At 45.1% G+C, this 16,170-nt stretch overlaps 1 protein-coding gene across 1 annotated transcript in view; it reads left to right on the plus strand.

Annotated features, from left to right (window-relative positions):
- LOC306924350 (FH1/FH2 domain-containing protein 3-like) overlaps positions 1–16,170 on the plus strand; it is a 95,194-nt gene that overhangs the window by 45,950 nt on the left and 33,074 nt on the right. The window contains exons 4-7 of the mRNA XM_079502844.1: positions 992–1,103; positions 5,922–6,016; positions 7,306–7,449; positions 7,950–8,215. Coding sequence (XP_079358970.1) covers positions 992–1,103; positions 5,922–6,016; positions 7,306–7,449; positions 7,950–8,215 — 617 coding nt within the window. The remainder of the gene's footprint in view (positions 1–991; positions 1,104–5,921; positions 6,017–7,305; positions 7,450–7,949; positions 8,216–16,170) is intronic.

Here is a 16,170-nt window from a genome sequence, read left to right on the forward strand (position 1 = left end):
TTTTTAGAATCTGATCTCTGGTCAAAATGGTTTAATCTCACCTCTCCTCGGTGATGGTAGACATGTGTAAGTGCAGGCCGCATGGTTCTCATCAAACAACCAGGCCTGTCTGCCTACACTATGGTGAGGAGGGGTCCCTTTATTGGGGCCAGAGCTGCCTCCAGTCCCCCTCTCTCTGTCCGTTCACACTCATGGATCATATCTTTTCACTGCTCCAAATTGCTTTAATATCTCTTCTTTTATTTTTTATTTTTTGGGGTGACATGTCTCGGTATCATTGCAGGGATTTTATTATGTTCAAATAGAATGCATGTGTGGTACAGGCCGGCCCGGCGGGCCCTCTATCCTCGTCTCAGTTTTATTTCTTTATTTAAACAGAAATATTATAAAAAACACAAGGAGAATACTGCCATAGAACTGTGTGTTCCCTTCACGTACTCTGGTTCATGTCTATTTCACTTATTTTTTCCGTGTTCATTAAAGAGACTGCTATTGTTGTCTATATATGGACTAATATGTAAATGCGTATGTGCAGCCCTACCTTGAACCACATGCACCCTAGTTCCCATCCCCTGTAATGGACATGACATAACAGGCAGACACTCTGCCAAAATAGCCGCAACATTTTAAACAGTTTAAAAAGAAAAAGAAATGGGGACCAACTGACACAGAACATGTTGTTTAAATATCTATTTGACTTGTGTTTTTCCTGTTACAGTAATATTAAGTTAATTTCTCTTATCGTAGCCCTGGCAGGCAGGAAGTCGTTTTGGGAAATGATAACCGTACGTGTTAAGGATGCAATATATTGAGGGCCAACAGTCCATTGTGGTACAGCAATGTTGTTGTTGTTGTTAAAACAAAGTGTGTCTGTGTGTGTGTGTGTGTGTGTGTGTGTGTGTGTGTGTGTGTGTGTGTGTGCGTGTGTGTGTGTGTGTGTGTGTGTGTGTGTGTGTGTGTGTGCGTGTGTGCGTGTGCGTGCGTGTTCTAGTTTCGTCTGGTGGTGAAGACAGCGTTGAAGCTACTGCTGGTGTTTGTGGAATACACAGAGGCCAACGCAGCACTGCTCATACAGGCAGTGAAGGCCGTGGACACCAAGAGAGGTAAGAGCACACACACACACACACACACACACACACACACACACACACACACACACACACACACAGTCACACACACACACACACACACACACACACACACACACACACACACACACACACACACACACACACACACACACACACACACACACACACACACACACACACACACACTCTCTCTCTCTCTCTCTCTTGAGATCATTGTTTTTCCCCCAAATCACGAAGGCTAATTTGACTGTTGGGATACACAAATAAGTTTGTGTGTCCAAAAACATATTCCGTATATAGTTACTGCTCTTTGGCTTTTTTCGCAGTATGAAATACAGTATAACTTATACAGTTGGGGTGGTTGTATATTTGTCTCCCCCTGTTCTTCTATTGAGACATTTAGATTGTGTTCAAGGGTCACGTCTCACCTAGACACATGCAGCTGACACGAAGTTTGACCTGACCGTCAAGATTCAATGTATCCCCTGAGCAAGCATGCAGGCTCTATTAGCTCAATGGTAAAGATGTCAGCACTTCCGCAGGAAACCGTGTTCAAATCCTGGGTCGAAGAGGAAAGTTAGCTTTAACTCAAATTTGACGGAGCAACTTTCACTTGTAGTTGAGCAGTGGTAGAAAGTAACTAAGTACATTTACTTAACCCATTTAGACCTGAGGACGATTCTACAGATGCCTTCTAAATCCTGACAGTTTTCTGAAAAACCTATGTTTCTATGTCAGTGGTTCTCAAACTATTTCATGTCAAGGACCCACAGAATTATATGTACTGTATGTGTAGGGCGACCCCCATCTGAAAATATGTTGTTCCAGGGACCCCTTCCCCCCCCAGAAGCAAACATATGAGTTAAAAACGTTCACTGTGAAAGAATATACAGTATATTCAAAGATATGCACACAAAAGGGGTTCCCACCCAAAATGGGTTAAGTACTGTACTTATACTTAAGTACAATTTTGAAGTATTTGCACTTTAAAGGTGAAATCACAATATTCAGATATTGCTATAGACAGAGTGTTTGTTCAGTAACAGGGGTCTCCCTGTCTTTCCAGCTCTTTAATAAACATAAAATACATTTTCAAGATAGGTGACAACATTTCAGCCAATCAGGAGAGAGTAGCCATTTATCAGCTTCATTTTTATAGTGTTCCAATTTTGTCTGGTCATTTATTTGTGTCATCACTTCCAATTCCACTTGTTTAACCTGTATCCTGACTGAGTTCTCTATCCTGATTGGATACAATTGGTATCCCGACCTGAAAATGCATTTTCTGTTAAATAAAGAGATGGAGAGACTTGGAGACTCCTGTTAACACCCACTTTATAGCAATGACTACTATCAGAATATATAGCTTTTTGACACTTATTTTAACCAAAGAAAATTACTTATCCTACCTTTGAGTATTTCCAATACTTTTACTTCTACTACGCTCTCAGAGGCAAATGTTGTTACTTCACTACAGTTATTTGAAAACTTTAGTTACTTGTTACTTTGTAAATTTAGATTTTTATTACAAAACATACATTAGCCACTTCAGCCCTATATATAGTACATTTTGGCCATCTGAATCGCCAGAACATCTTTTTTTGAATGGGCGTGGCTAGCGATTCAGGGCTGGGGCCAGGCTAGCTTAGAATTTTCAACCTGCTGTTTTCAAAATATCTTTATACATTTGAAAACTTGAAATGGGACATTCTACATAATGAGCACTTGTACATTTGTACTTTCAGTACTTTGTACTTTTACGCAAGTAAACAGAGTAACAGAGTATTTCTATGTTGCTATACTTTTACTTACGTAAAAAATGTGACAACTTTTTTCACCACTGCTAAAGTTCTGCTGGGTGTTGAGTACTTTGTCCACCACTGGTTTTAACATTCTAGTTCTGCTGGGTGTTGAGTACTTTGTCCACCACTGGTTTTAACATTCTAAAGTTCTGCTGGGTGTTGAGTACTTTGTCCACCACTGGTTTTAACATTCTAAAGTTCTGCTGGGTGTTGAGTACTTTGTCCACCACTGGTTTTAACATTCTAAAGTTCTGCTGGGTGTTGAGTACTTTGTCCACCACTGGTTTTAACATTCTAAAGTTCTGCTGGGTGTTGAGTACTTTGTCCACCACTGGTTTTAACATTCTAGTTCTGCTGGGTGTTGAGTACTTTGTCCACCACTGGTTTTAACATTCTAAAGTTCTGCTGGGTGTTGAGTACTTTGTCCACCACTGGTTTTAACATTCTAAAGTTCTGCTGGGTGTTGAGTCCTTTATCCACCACTGGTTTTAACATTCTAAAGTTCTGCTGGGTGTTGAGTCCTTTGTCCACCACTGGTTTTAACATTCTAAAGTTCTGCTGGGTGTTGAGTACTTTGTCCACCACTGGTTTTAACATTCTAAAGTTCTGCTGGGTGTTCAGTACTTTGTCCACCACTGGTTTTAACATTCTAAAGTTCTGCTGGGTGTTGAGTCCTTTGTCCACCACTGCTAAAGTTCTGCTGGGTGTTAGTACTTTGTCCACCACTGGTTTTAACATTCTAAAGTTCTGCTGGGTGTTGAGTACTTTGTCCACCACTGGTTTTAACATTCTAAAGTTCTGCTGGGTGTTGAGTACTTTGTCCACCACTGGTTTTAACATTCTAAAGTTCTGCTGGGTGTTGAGTACTTTGTCCACCACTGGTTTTAACATTCTAAAGTTCTGCTGGGTGTTGAGTACTTTGTCCACCACTGGTTTTAACATTCTAAAGTTCCGCTGGGTGTTGAGTACTTTGTCCACCACTGGTTTTAACATTCTAAAGTTCTGCTGGGTGTTGAGTACTTTGTCCACCACTGGTTTTAACATTCTAAAGTTCTGCTGGGTGTTGAGTCCTTTGTCCACCACTGGTTTTAACATTCTAAAGTTCTGCTGGGTGTCGAGTACTTTGTCCACCACTGGTTTTAACATTGTAGAAAACATTTAGCTAGCGTTACCTCATGTGCACTGCACCTCTTGAACTGCTAGCTTAGTTTCTACACAGTAAAACCGCCGAGTCAAACGGGACCCGTAAGGGTCCATTTGGTTCCCATTGGTACACTCGCAGAGTGCATATTCCCAGATTTAAATTAGATTAGACAGCTAGACTGGAGGCTTCCCCAGAACCAGAGTCGAGAGACCCGCAGATTTACACAAAAATCCACACCGCACGTTTCAGCAGAACCCCCGAGGGTGTGTTCTTTCTTCTTTCTTTCTTTCTTTTTTTTACACTCAGAGTTCAATTAATTCACACTCGTAGAACTGCATGCCGAGCTCTTACAAATATTTAATTGGGCCAGCAGTGCACGGTACTGTATCCGCACCAGGCGCAGGGCTCTCTAGTGACAGAGCAGCGACTACAGTGCAGATCCCGTTACCCGGGCCCGTTTGGATCAGCTGTCCGGAGCCGGCCGCCCCGCATGGAGCGGAGCCGGGGGCTTATTGAAAAAGACTGTAACTCTCTCCCCTGGCGGGGTCCGGTTACCCTGCCCCCACCCCCCCTGACCTAAAAGCTCAGCATTGTGTTTTGGACTACAGAATGACTGCTGAGAAGGGTGGGTGGGTGAGGGGGGGGGGGGGGGGGGGGGGGGGGGGGAGTGGACCGTCTTAGCTCGCCAGTGGTATAGAGTAAAAGTAGAAATACATACCACAACTATAAAATAATACAAGTAAAAGGCCTGTATTCAGAATTTGCCTTGAGTAAAAGTACCAAAGCAAGTCCTTTTTTACGTACTGTACCAAAGTACAAAAAAAATACTGAAATGTGTACAAATTGCTATTTCTGAATAGCCAAAGTATAAAATACTGGTTAATGTAGGCCTTTTTTATATATTAATCATTTATATCCTCAAATAGACCTTGTAACCAAAGTTGTTGTAAAAAGTGTAATAACAACAAGTTAGCAACACATTGCAGGTAAAGTACAGTACTTCAATACATTCAATTACTTTCCACTGCTGCAGCTGGGTCTCGTGGCCCCACATCACTTCACTTCACTTCCCGCCGTTGTGTAAGGAGACTAAACCTGACACCCTCCATCTCCTGGAGAGAGAGAGACGGCCCTGACCCGGTCTGCTGTGTGTGTGTGTGTATGTGGACCGGGGTTGCGGTCCCTCCGTCAGCCATCCTGCTGTGTTTTTTATTGTGGAACCTCCACCATCATGAGGAATAATGCTCTCTAGGACTTCTTTATCTCGGGCCAGAAGATAAGATGAACACACACACTTTGCTGTAGAGCTCTGCAGCCACAAGCTTTAAACTGCTTTCTTATCAGACAGCGTCGGTCGGTGTCGGCGCTACAACTTCACTGATAGGTTTGTTGTGGCTTTATCAGCGGTCCACCTCCCAGAGGGATAACGCGTTGAAAAGGACGGAGGGATAGACCGATAACAGACAATAAGACACCAACTTCCTTAACTTACTTTACTTAACGGTTGCGGTTAAAAATGTGTAATTAAAATTGCCAAACAAATATGTATATTGCATACTGTGCTTTTTTTTTATATGCCACAAAAGTCTAACTTATTTTGACTTATATTGTGTGTTAGGGGTATTCTTTAACTTAAAATATCTATTACCTCACATAAAGAACTGTCCAAAATACATACTTTACATCTTCTCTGTCGGGTCTGCTACTTTTGATGCTTTTGTGTGACGCTGTGTTGTATATATGTTGTAGGGCATTCATTAACAAACAAAAAAACGTAAAAAAGTTAGAACATGGAAGCCCGGAAGCAACAACAATATGTATGTGTTGTGTTGTTGTGTTTTTGTTTAAGGTATAAGACTGTATATGAATGTTGTTGTTGTGCAGGCACTAAGCTGTGGTCCAACACCATGGAGATCCTGGAGGAGAAGGATGGAGTGGACACTGAGCTGCTGGTCTACGCTATGACCCTCATCAACAAGGTCTGTTACACCACATCATACTCTTGACATTAAGGTTCCAGTTGTATACTCTCAGAGTTACAGTTGTAAGGGTCCATTTGGAGTTTTTATTGATTGATTGATTGATTGATTGATTGATTGATTGATTGATTACTTTATTAACAGTTTGCAAAAAGTACAGAGGTACATTTATACAAGAATGCTAAAAGGATAACACAGAAAGCCCTGAGGGCTTGTTCCAATTGTGGTCCTGTGTATTCAATTAAAGACGTACAATACTATACAAGAAATCATCAATACAAGGAGCAGTCAAAGTATATTTACAGAAAAACAGTAGGGATAATTTATTTTGGCAAGCTAGACTACTTGTTCAGGTCCAGTTGTAAATGTAAAGGATTTGAAGGAGGTTAGGTAGGTCACACTTTGTGATGGCTGGTGGTGGTAGGGCATGGATGAAGCACAGCACTGGCATTTGCTAATTTTTATTTGTATTATTATTATTTTTGTGGCTTTAGCCTTTATTTTATATATTTTATGGGACAGACAGTAGGCTGACAGGAAATGGGGAGAGAGATGGGGGGGAAGACATGCAGTAAAGGTCGTCGGGATCGGGAGTCGAACCCGCGGCACACTGCCAGACTGGATTACCAGCCAAGGTGCCTGGACCACTGAGCCATGGCCCAAGCCACATTTGCTAATTTTAACTCACTATGAGCACAGGACGCTTTACTATGAGCATCTAAAAATAAAATAAATGGTATTTTCTTAAGTCTCAGTCTAAGGAGTCTTCAGAAAGAGAGGCAACATAGACCCAGCGGCCTTCCAGTGGTATGTCTGTTCGCTGTTTGTCTAACGCTACGAGCCCCGGATTAGCAATGGGTGAACTTCCAACCACATGAGAACAACTACAGAGAGCGCTTTAACACCAAGCAGCAGTCCAAGACTAAGAACTTTGTGTCCTCTGGTGATCCAGCCGAGGACATACTGTACCCACGGACTGGTTGTCGGAGGGTTTCCACAACTTGGGATGCCCGCCCAAAGACGAGGCAGAAAAGGCTGGCAAAGTATTTGTGCCGTCTCTGCTGCCATATATGGCGGAGGTGCCACTATACTTGTGCCCATGGAGTGCCGAGTGATCCATGAGTTTGTGAACGAAATCTTTACTGCAGCTAAAATATTTGTGTCCCTACGTATGTGCTGCATGCTTTCCCTGCGTGTGGACATAAATCAACTGTTAAACTGTGTATGTGTGTGTGTGTGTGTGTGTGTGTGTGTGTGTGTGTGTGTGTCTCTCCCTCTCTCTCTCTCAGACTCTGGCCGGTCTACCGGACCAGGACCAGTACTATGACGTGGTGGACTGCCTGGAGGAGCAGGGCATCGAGGTCATGGCCCACCGGCACCTGAGCCGCAAGGGCACCGACCTGGACCTCACGGAGCAGTTCAACATCTACGAAGTAAGCGCCACTGTTGATTTGGACGGCATTTATTTTTTGTTTCAGTCGTATAGACTATACAATGATTATGTTATTCCGGTTTAGTCATATATCGGTCATCGGAAATGTTTTAATGTTAGTCTAGTTTTAGGTCGACTAAATATCATGAGATATTTTGTCGACTGAAATGTATTCTGGCGGGACTTGATGGGGTCGTAATGGCATATTTTGCAGTGTGTTGCTGGCTTGTCAACGACCATCATTGTCTCATTGATTGAATATTTTATTAATTCAAATTTGTATGACCCTCCATTGGACTCAAAGTAAAATTAGCTGAGACTGAGATTAGGAAGACATAACCTTCCCTCTATGCTCCTCCAGGGGTACACTTTTTAAAAATCGACCCGTCCCTATAGTTACTATTGCTTCTTTGTCCAATTAACGTTGTTTCTACGTGACATGTGTACACAGTAACAGCTAGTGATCGTAACCATGGTGCTTTGCACATCTCTCGCCGCCAGACGACGCTCCGGCACGAGGATGGCGACGAGGAGACCCAGCTGCCGCCCACCGCGCGCAAAGAGCGGCGGCGGGCCAGCGTGGGCGGGGCCAGCGAGAGGCGGGGTCTGGGCCTGGAGAGGCGGCGCAGCAGGAGACACTCCCTGCAGAGCAGCCGGGGACACGCCTCCTCCTCGGCGCCAGCGTCGCCCAGCAGCCCCGCCCACACCAACGGCTTCCCGCCGTACGGCGCCGGTGGCAGCCAGCGCATCGAAGACATCAGCGAGAGGTGAGGTGGATTGTCAGTGCGTTGCGTATAGGAAAAAACAAACAAACAAAATAAGTCGCAGGAGTGTTGCCACTTGTAACTCCACCTCTCAAATGACCTGGGTCTCCTGTCCGCTCGCCTCTCATTTATTCGGAAATTGTATTTACTAGGCGCGTCAGTCGCTTCCTGTGTGAAACGCTTCCATTCTTAGCACCAAAGTTGGCCCGGGATTCTTGGTCTTACATGGTCTACAATGAGGGTTGGTTTCAGTCTTTGTGTATTTTTAATTTTCTCTGCCAGTCTTTGCGCAACACCCCAGAGAGAGGTCACTGAGAGAGAGACATTGAGAGAAAGAGAGAGAGAGAGAGATTGAGAGAAAGAGAGAGAGAGAGAGAGAGGGAGAGAGGGAGGAAAAAAGAAGATTCGCTAATGTTTTCTGGGCCTGCCGAGTTCTTTTCTTTTCTCTTTCACAGGAAACCTCTCAGCTGCCAGTGTCGTATTATGTTACCGTCTTGGACAGACGTGTCTATTCTCTCCAAGGCCAACGTAGAGAATGTAATTATATAGTAATAAAATAAAGCCAGAGCAGGGGCCTGCCATTACAAAGTGACATTTAAATTAATCTTCCCCCCTCTTCTGTCTAAAGACATTCTTCACGTTTTCTGCAGCTGAGGGAAATAGGAAGCTTCTGTAAACACAGCGATATGAGTTCATGTGCTCTGGCGGAGCTGTAGTCGTTGTTCCCACTGAACTGAAACAGACAGAGAGAGCTTAGCTGAAATCTCACCCTGTCATAATCTATTTTATTATACAGTGCAGTGTTTGTGTGTAGAGGTGTAATAATAAATTCAAATTATCACCGCACCGCGGTGCCTACACAAACACACAAAAACACACAAACAGAGAGCGTTGCAGTTTAACTGGCCAGTACGGGAAGTCACTCTATAATTATACCGTTGCCGTCAGGCAGAAACCTTGTTATGTTTTGTTTTTCGTGGTATTAAAATAATTAAATTAATGCCCTACTTCGCCGTATAAGAATTTCACACAATGTTTTGGACATATCGATACGATAAAAAAATCGTTTTACGTGACCATTTTCGTCGTTTTGTTGACTAGTGTTCATGCCTTTTACGCCTGTCGTGCACTTTGAAAATCGCTCTGGATTAGACTGTAAGCTAATCGCCTAAAGTTTTAAATGATAAATAATTATAATATAGTATATATTATTTTTGAACCATTCCCACTATTGCGGTTGTTTCTAGGCTGTTCAAAAAGCCGCGAGGAGCGAAACATGGAAGTAAGAGACTTCCATGTCTTCCAGACTTCCATTGTATGACGCACACGCAAAGAACCCAGGCCCAATGTATGACGCACACGCAAAGAACCCAGGCCCAATCCAGTCCTTGCATTGTATGACGCACACGCAAAGAACCCAGGCCCAATCCAGTCCTTGCTTGTTTTGACCATTTATTCTCAACACACGTTAACTGGTATACCAGTTCCCAGCAAACAATTATACTGCCATGGATGTTATGTTGTGATATTTGCGTTAGTGTGCGGTCAACAGAAAATGTCTCTCCCACGCTCACCCCCTCTCCGTCCAAATTCCCACACTACTGTGGCCAGCAGGTGAACGCCATGATCAATTATTAGTGTGGCAGCGCCCCAGCTCTGGTGACCATACCCACCACAGTGCAGTCGCAGTGCCCAGTCTATCAATTACATGTGCATACCATATGTCACCAACACTCTAGGGCATTAAACCTTTGCTTTGTGGTGTTCTTTATGGTCATGATTCACCAAGATCCTGGATGGCTTGATTCTAGGCGTAAAATAATTGAATGGGGTCTGGATTGATGGAACCAGAAAATGGCCACCACTGCTATGCCCCATAGTGTCAGATAGACTAAACAGCATGTCGCAGAGTTCCTGCTGATGGCATGTACTGTATTATCTGTGGAACCCTCCCACTTGTCCCACTGTTGATGGCAGTCAGATCCGTCCTGGGGAGTTTTGGCGGAGGAGAACAGGGCCTGAATTGTCCTGAAACCCTGCGATAAGTAAGTTCATCCATACAAATCACCAGTGAAGGCTGCCTTCCGTAGCCGCCCGCAAAGGCCCACCCTAATCCCCTGTTATTAACGACAAGTCTCTTCAACTGGCCTACCTGCTAATATTTCTGCTAGCACTCTCAGGGTCTGCAGATACAGTCTGAATGCACGGCCCCGCGGGTCATTCGATCCGGGGAGACGGCTCCCTCCAGCCCCGGCACAGGAAATTCGAGCCGCCTTTGAAGATCACTGTTTTCCATATTGCTAATGAAATCCAGGCAAGCGAGAGGAATCCTGATGGCAAAGCGGCCGCAGACTCCACGTGTGCCGACGTATGCCAGACCCCGCTATCAGTACCGGCATCCGACCGCGCAGCCCGCAGAGTAGAGAGGCAGCGCACATCCATCATTTCTCCTATAGCGGCTATTATTCTATCAAATACTTCATGGATTAATTGAATAATTCAGATCTCACGAAGCATCACCATGTAATGCATGGTGATGCTTGTAAATGTATATTTAAACATATATTTTTGCCTATAATTACATGCCCAAAACACTGATTGATTGTTAATTGAATGTTTTATTAAATTAAATAGAATTGATTAAATCCATTAGTTCTGCTGACGGTCCATTGATCACTGACAAATTGAATTATGCTTTAGTGACGACCCGAAGTTAGACATACTGCACCGCGTAATATTTAGATCTTTAAAATAAATTAGACAAGGTTTGTTTTACGTCTGTGAACAACATGTCAACTCGCTGGTAAGTAGGTCGGAGAGGCTTATTCTCTGTAGCGTGGGAGTTTATCCCGTTTTAGTGGGAGGACGGATTGTTGAGGTGGAGCGACCATCAGCCTATATTCCCAATACTTAACAGTACCGCACGACTTGATGCCAAGCCGTGCTACTCATACGCTGTGTTGGCGGTGCCTGGGATCCGAAGGCGAGAGCTCTACCGACTGAGCTACCCAGGAACATCCCAGGGGTCTAACCGCTCATTTTATTCCCTCTACACCAAGTATCTCCACTGGGAATAGCTTATCTACAAGCTGAACTATTTGAACTGTTTACACAGTGTTGTATGGACTTCAAGGTTGGTTGATTGTGGGCAATTTACAAAACTGTATTGAACGAAAGTGCACGTCAAAATAGAGTGTCAATTTGTGTGTAAAGCCTGTTCAACCGGTTTTGTAGTTTATGGGTTCAGGACACTGTCATACTAACCATCTGGAGAGTCCTTCACGCTCTTTCTTCCACCCTGATTGTCCTGTCCTTGTCTGGTAGAACGAGGCCTGTCATTACTCTGTGTAGTGTCTCTCTCTCCATCTCTCTCTCTCTCTCTCTCTCTCTCTCTCTCTCTCTCTCTTTCTCTCTCTCTCTCTTGATCTTGTCTGTGTCATTGTCAGGTGTCTCGTTTTTCACGTTTCATGTTTCATGTTTCATGTTTGTCTCTGTCCGATTTCTCTTCTCTTTCCTCTTCTCCCTCTCTGCCTGCTTCTTTTTTCTTCTTTTCTTCCTCATTCCCTCCCTCCCTCCGTCCAACCCTCCTTTTCACCATAGAGAAGAGGAAGAAGAGGAGGAGGAGGAGGAGGAGGAGGATGATGAGGAGGAGGAGGAGGACGATGAGGAGGAGAGAGAGGCGGAGGAGGAGGAGAGTGTTCCAGTCTCTGAGTCCTCTATGCAGGGCGCTCGCTGCAGGTATTCTAGGCACTACCGGGTTTCCCCTCCAGTCAACACGATGACACAGTAAAATCTGGAGTGTTAGTCTAACTGTGAGAGGACGAGGCTACGTGTCTGAAAGCCCCTCTATAGTGGCCTCTGGGGGCCACACTGGTCCCTACAGCCAACCACACCAAAGTGGTTTGAACTGCCTGGCATCGCCATCCTTTATGGAGCCTCGCGCTCTCACCAGTGAGGCTGCAAATCAGACAATGAAAGGAAAATGTTCAATTTATAGTTTGGCCCAATGTGGTGGTGGTGGTGCACGTTGTAGTTACACGTATTGTAAACAACACAAAAGCTTACAGGTGAAATACAATAAGGTTGGTAAGTAGTCGTGGGAAGCAATGGTTCCCGAGCCATGTGACCCATAGGGCAGGAGCCTATCTCTTGTTTCTGTAGCGTGAGACAACTTGATGTACAAGTACACCCCCTGGACATGATGCTAGTATGTCACAGGGACTTACCCCCATTCCAACCTTTGATGCTGAGTGCCAAGCTGAAGGGCATTGGGTCCCAGTTTTATTGAATGACTCAGCTGGGGATTGACACACTAACCACAAGGCCACTGAGCTGGTATAAATAAAATAAAGTACTGTTATTAAAAATGTCACTACAAACAGTAATGATTTTGAAGGAAGGCAGGAATTGTAGCCTTGTAGTGTCATGCTACAGGAAAGCCATTTGGGTTACCAGAAACTCTATGGATGTCCCTGTGTAATCTGCTGCCTCTTAGATATATGTGGGACATCTTGTGTGCAAAGTTGACATTTCTACCTGAGGTTGGCGCTAGAGGAAAGGCCATGGGGTCACCAGTAGGAGGTGCACATGCAGCTAATTCCGTGACAATCCAGCCAGAAGCATTTTAAATATTTTGTTTTGGAGAAAAGTGGTTGACAGACGGAGCCGCCAACACTCCGGATCTTACTGGGTATACACTCCCTCCTGTCTTTTTATCCAGGTCTGTTTCAAGTTTTCAAACGATGACCTTTCCCTGTACTCTGTCCCCTCTGTCTTTTGTCCCTATACACTTCACTTGTCCTCCCTGTATAGCGCCGCCCCGGCCGTAGCAGACGCCTCTAGCGTGTGTTTGACATTTAAATGTATGGCCAACCTCATCCCTCAAGCCAGAGGCCCCGAGGAAGAGGGAGAGCACGCGGACGGCTCCGAGTGTGGCTCCGGGCCGCCCGGTGCCCCCGTGTCCGTCCCGCCTAAGCACAGCGGGGCCTTGAGCGCCCGCTACGCTCTCGTCTCCCCCCTCCCACAGCCTGGCCGCTTCTCGGCAGCGCTCTCTTCCAGCAGAGACCCCCCCGGCTCTCCCCGCCGCCGCCGCCCCCCCTCCGAAGCCTCCTCTTCCTCCTCCTCCTCCATATTCACCTCCTCCCCCCATTCCCCCATCCCTCCTCCATCCCATCCTCCCTCTCCTCCCCTCCCCCCCTGCCTGGACCAGGGGCCGCTGTCCGCTGGCGCCCAGAGGGGAGAGACCGCGGGCCGGGACAGAGAGAGGCGGCTCTTCAGGTAGAGAGCAGGACCTCCAGTTCACGTACGGTAGAGTGGCTGGTTCTCAACGTCCGGGGTTCTGGGGGGGCACCACCCACGCTCTAAACGGGACCATTTACAGGTCTGTAACTCCCGAGAGTGTACAAATGGAACTATGGGACCATTTGCTGATATAATAGCACTCTCTGAGTTAAGTAAGCACTCAGCATTTTCCAATGTTGATTGCGGTTCCAGTAATAGTTTAGTTCGGTTATTTCAAGGTTTCAAGTCTCAATGATCTTAACCGTTAGGTCGCCTTTCGCGTAAATCTACGTGAATTGGATTAATCTGGCCCAGCGCCAATCAGTCAATTGGTCTTTTATAGTGCTTTAGATCACATATGCATCCATTATATCTGTTTCTTTCAATCACTTTTATCGCCAATTCCTTGTCCCAGATGGCATTTCTGGTCAAAACAAGGTTTATTTTTTTATTTTTTTTAGTGGCTTTCGCCTTTATTTTATATTTTTTATAGAGGGATAGACAGTAGGCTGACAGGTGACATGCAGTAAAGGCTGTCGGGATCGGGAGTCGAACCTGTGCCACACTGCCAGACTGGATTACCAGCCAAGGTGCCTGGACCGCTGAGCTACGACCCAGGCCCAAAATAAGGTTTATTCCACGACCAATAGCCGACGCTGTGATCCTCCCGGTCATGTTTTATCTGCACTGATCGGTACACAGGAAGTGATATGCGACAACACACAGTAGTATGACATCGCCGATTTTTGGCTCTTCAAAATAAGGGGGGAACATCCTGGCAATATAATGATAATTAATTAAATATTGCTGGCGGGGAATGTATTCATTTTATACAATTTTAGTTTTTTTTTATCTCTGGGACCCCAATCTGCACTGTGAGGCTGGGAACCCACCCACCCAAAAAAACACTGCTGAAATAATCATATCACGGAGGTTTGAATCTATCGTGAAATTGTCCAATTATTTTGGTCACAATAATCGTGACCATCCGTAATTCGCGCTGACAAAAAAGGTTTTCTCGTCTTGAGTGAGGAAAAACACAACTGCGTGAGCAGTGAGAACAGCTGCATTCAATAATTAATTCATTCATTCAACACTCCGAGTGGCATAAACGGAGGTCTCCGTCCTGCTCGTCGCCCAGGACGGAGATTAATCACAGGACGGAACATGAATAATATCATAACCGAGCGCACCAGTCTACATGCTGGCAGTGTCGATTGAGCAACATTCGATGTCATTTCCGGTTGGGACATCATCCAAAGTGGTCCCCCTCCATTTTAGTGAGATGGGAGGAAAAATATTCAAATGTGACTCTTGATCTAAATCAATCTGTCCAATTCTAACCAAAGGTTATGTTTTTGACGGCCCATCGCGGTCCAGTCGCTTGTCGGGTTAGAAGTAATCATACTTCCCGTTGTTGTCGATCCCCTCTGGGGTGTTTTGGCTACATCTAGCTACTTCAGCTACATCCAAGATGGCGCCTTGTGCACCTTGAAAAGGGCTCCGTAGCTGCAAATCGCTGCAGGGCACACTGATTTTATGGTTACAAATCCTTCCGGGTGTTCTGGGTGTTAACATGGAGCGTATAAAAGCTGATGGGTTTTCAAGCCCGAGTGTTGTGTTACAGACCCGTAAGCCTTCTTTTGGATTCCTGGTGGTCCCCGGACCCCACGTTGAGAACCAGTGACTTACAGTGCACATAATTGCATCTGAACCCCCCGTTAAGACACACTCCCACCCCCCACTCCCCCTCCCCTCCTCTCTGTCTGTGTCTCTGTCTGTGTGTCTCTGATATTTGTACTTAAAGTAACAGTCCAAGCAATGGATTATGAACACCTTGCTTTGCCCTGGGTGTCTACGCTTTGTGTCACGCGTTGCATGCATGTTGTTATTTTGCGAAAAAGCCTTTGTCCCATTTAAAACAAGAGTCTATCCTTTGCCTTTACAACCCTTAAGCTAAACTCGTCAGATATTGTTTGTTTTTTTCCCCCTTTTTTTAACGTCTTTGTCTTGTGATCTCTGAAGTCACACAGACGGAGGGCGTCGGAAGAGCTACAAACAAAGACGTATCATTTCCTCTAGCTCGGCTCCTGGAAGCCCAGAGGTTGATTTTCTTTTTTTTCTGAGGAGATCAGTACATTTCGCTGACATTTACTGCTCATCTGCCTTTCATTGTGGCATTGCGCTGCAGTTAATCCAAGACAAGTCCATAAATAAATTCCAAGTATAAAGGGCAACATAATTCACATTTTGAGTGCCTCTTTAGATGTTACAGTGTGCAGAACTGTTGCAATAGAGAGACTGGAGAATGGAAAGCAGGCCAAAATGCTGGACCTGGCACCGCTCTAGCTCAAGCATGTATCCCTGATCCCATCTCAGAATAAAGTGATCCTCATGCAGCATGTCGAGGGCAGCGGAACGCGAGCCAAGGAAAGCTACTTAAACAGTCAGCTTTATGAGGATTTACAAATACTTAGTATATCAGGAGTTTGTTGAGAATGTGCCACTTTTAGTGAGATTGACAAACAGAAATAATAGCCTTGCTTCCGTCTGACTCGTTGTCAAAGCTATCCTGAAAAACCTTGTTACCTTCAGCCAGCGTCCCACTCCCTCGCCTCTGTGTGACTAATATACTTGTGTATTCTTTCTTTTGGACGAGTCTAACCCGACCCTGTCCC

Source organism: Electrona antarctica (assembly GCF_951216825.1).
Source record: "Electrona antarctica genome assembly, chromosome: 6".
NCBI lineage: Eukaryota > Metazoa > Chordata > Actinopteri > Myctophiformes > Myctophidae > Electrona > Electrona antarctica.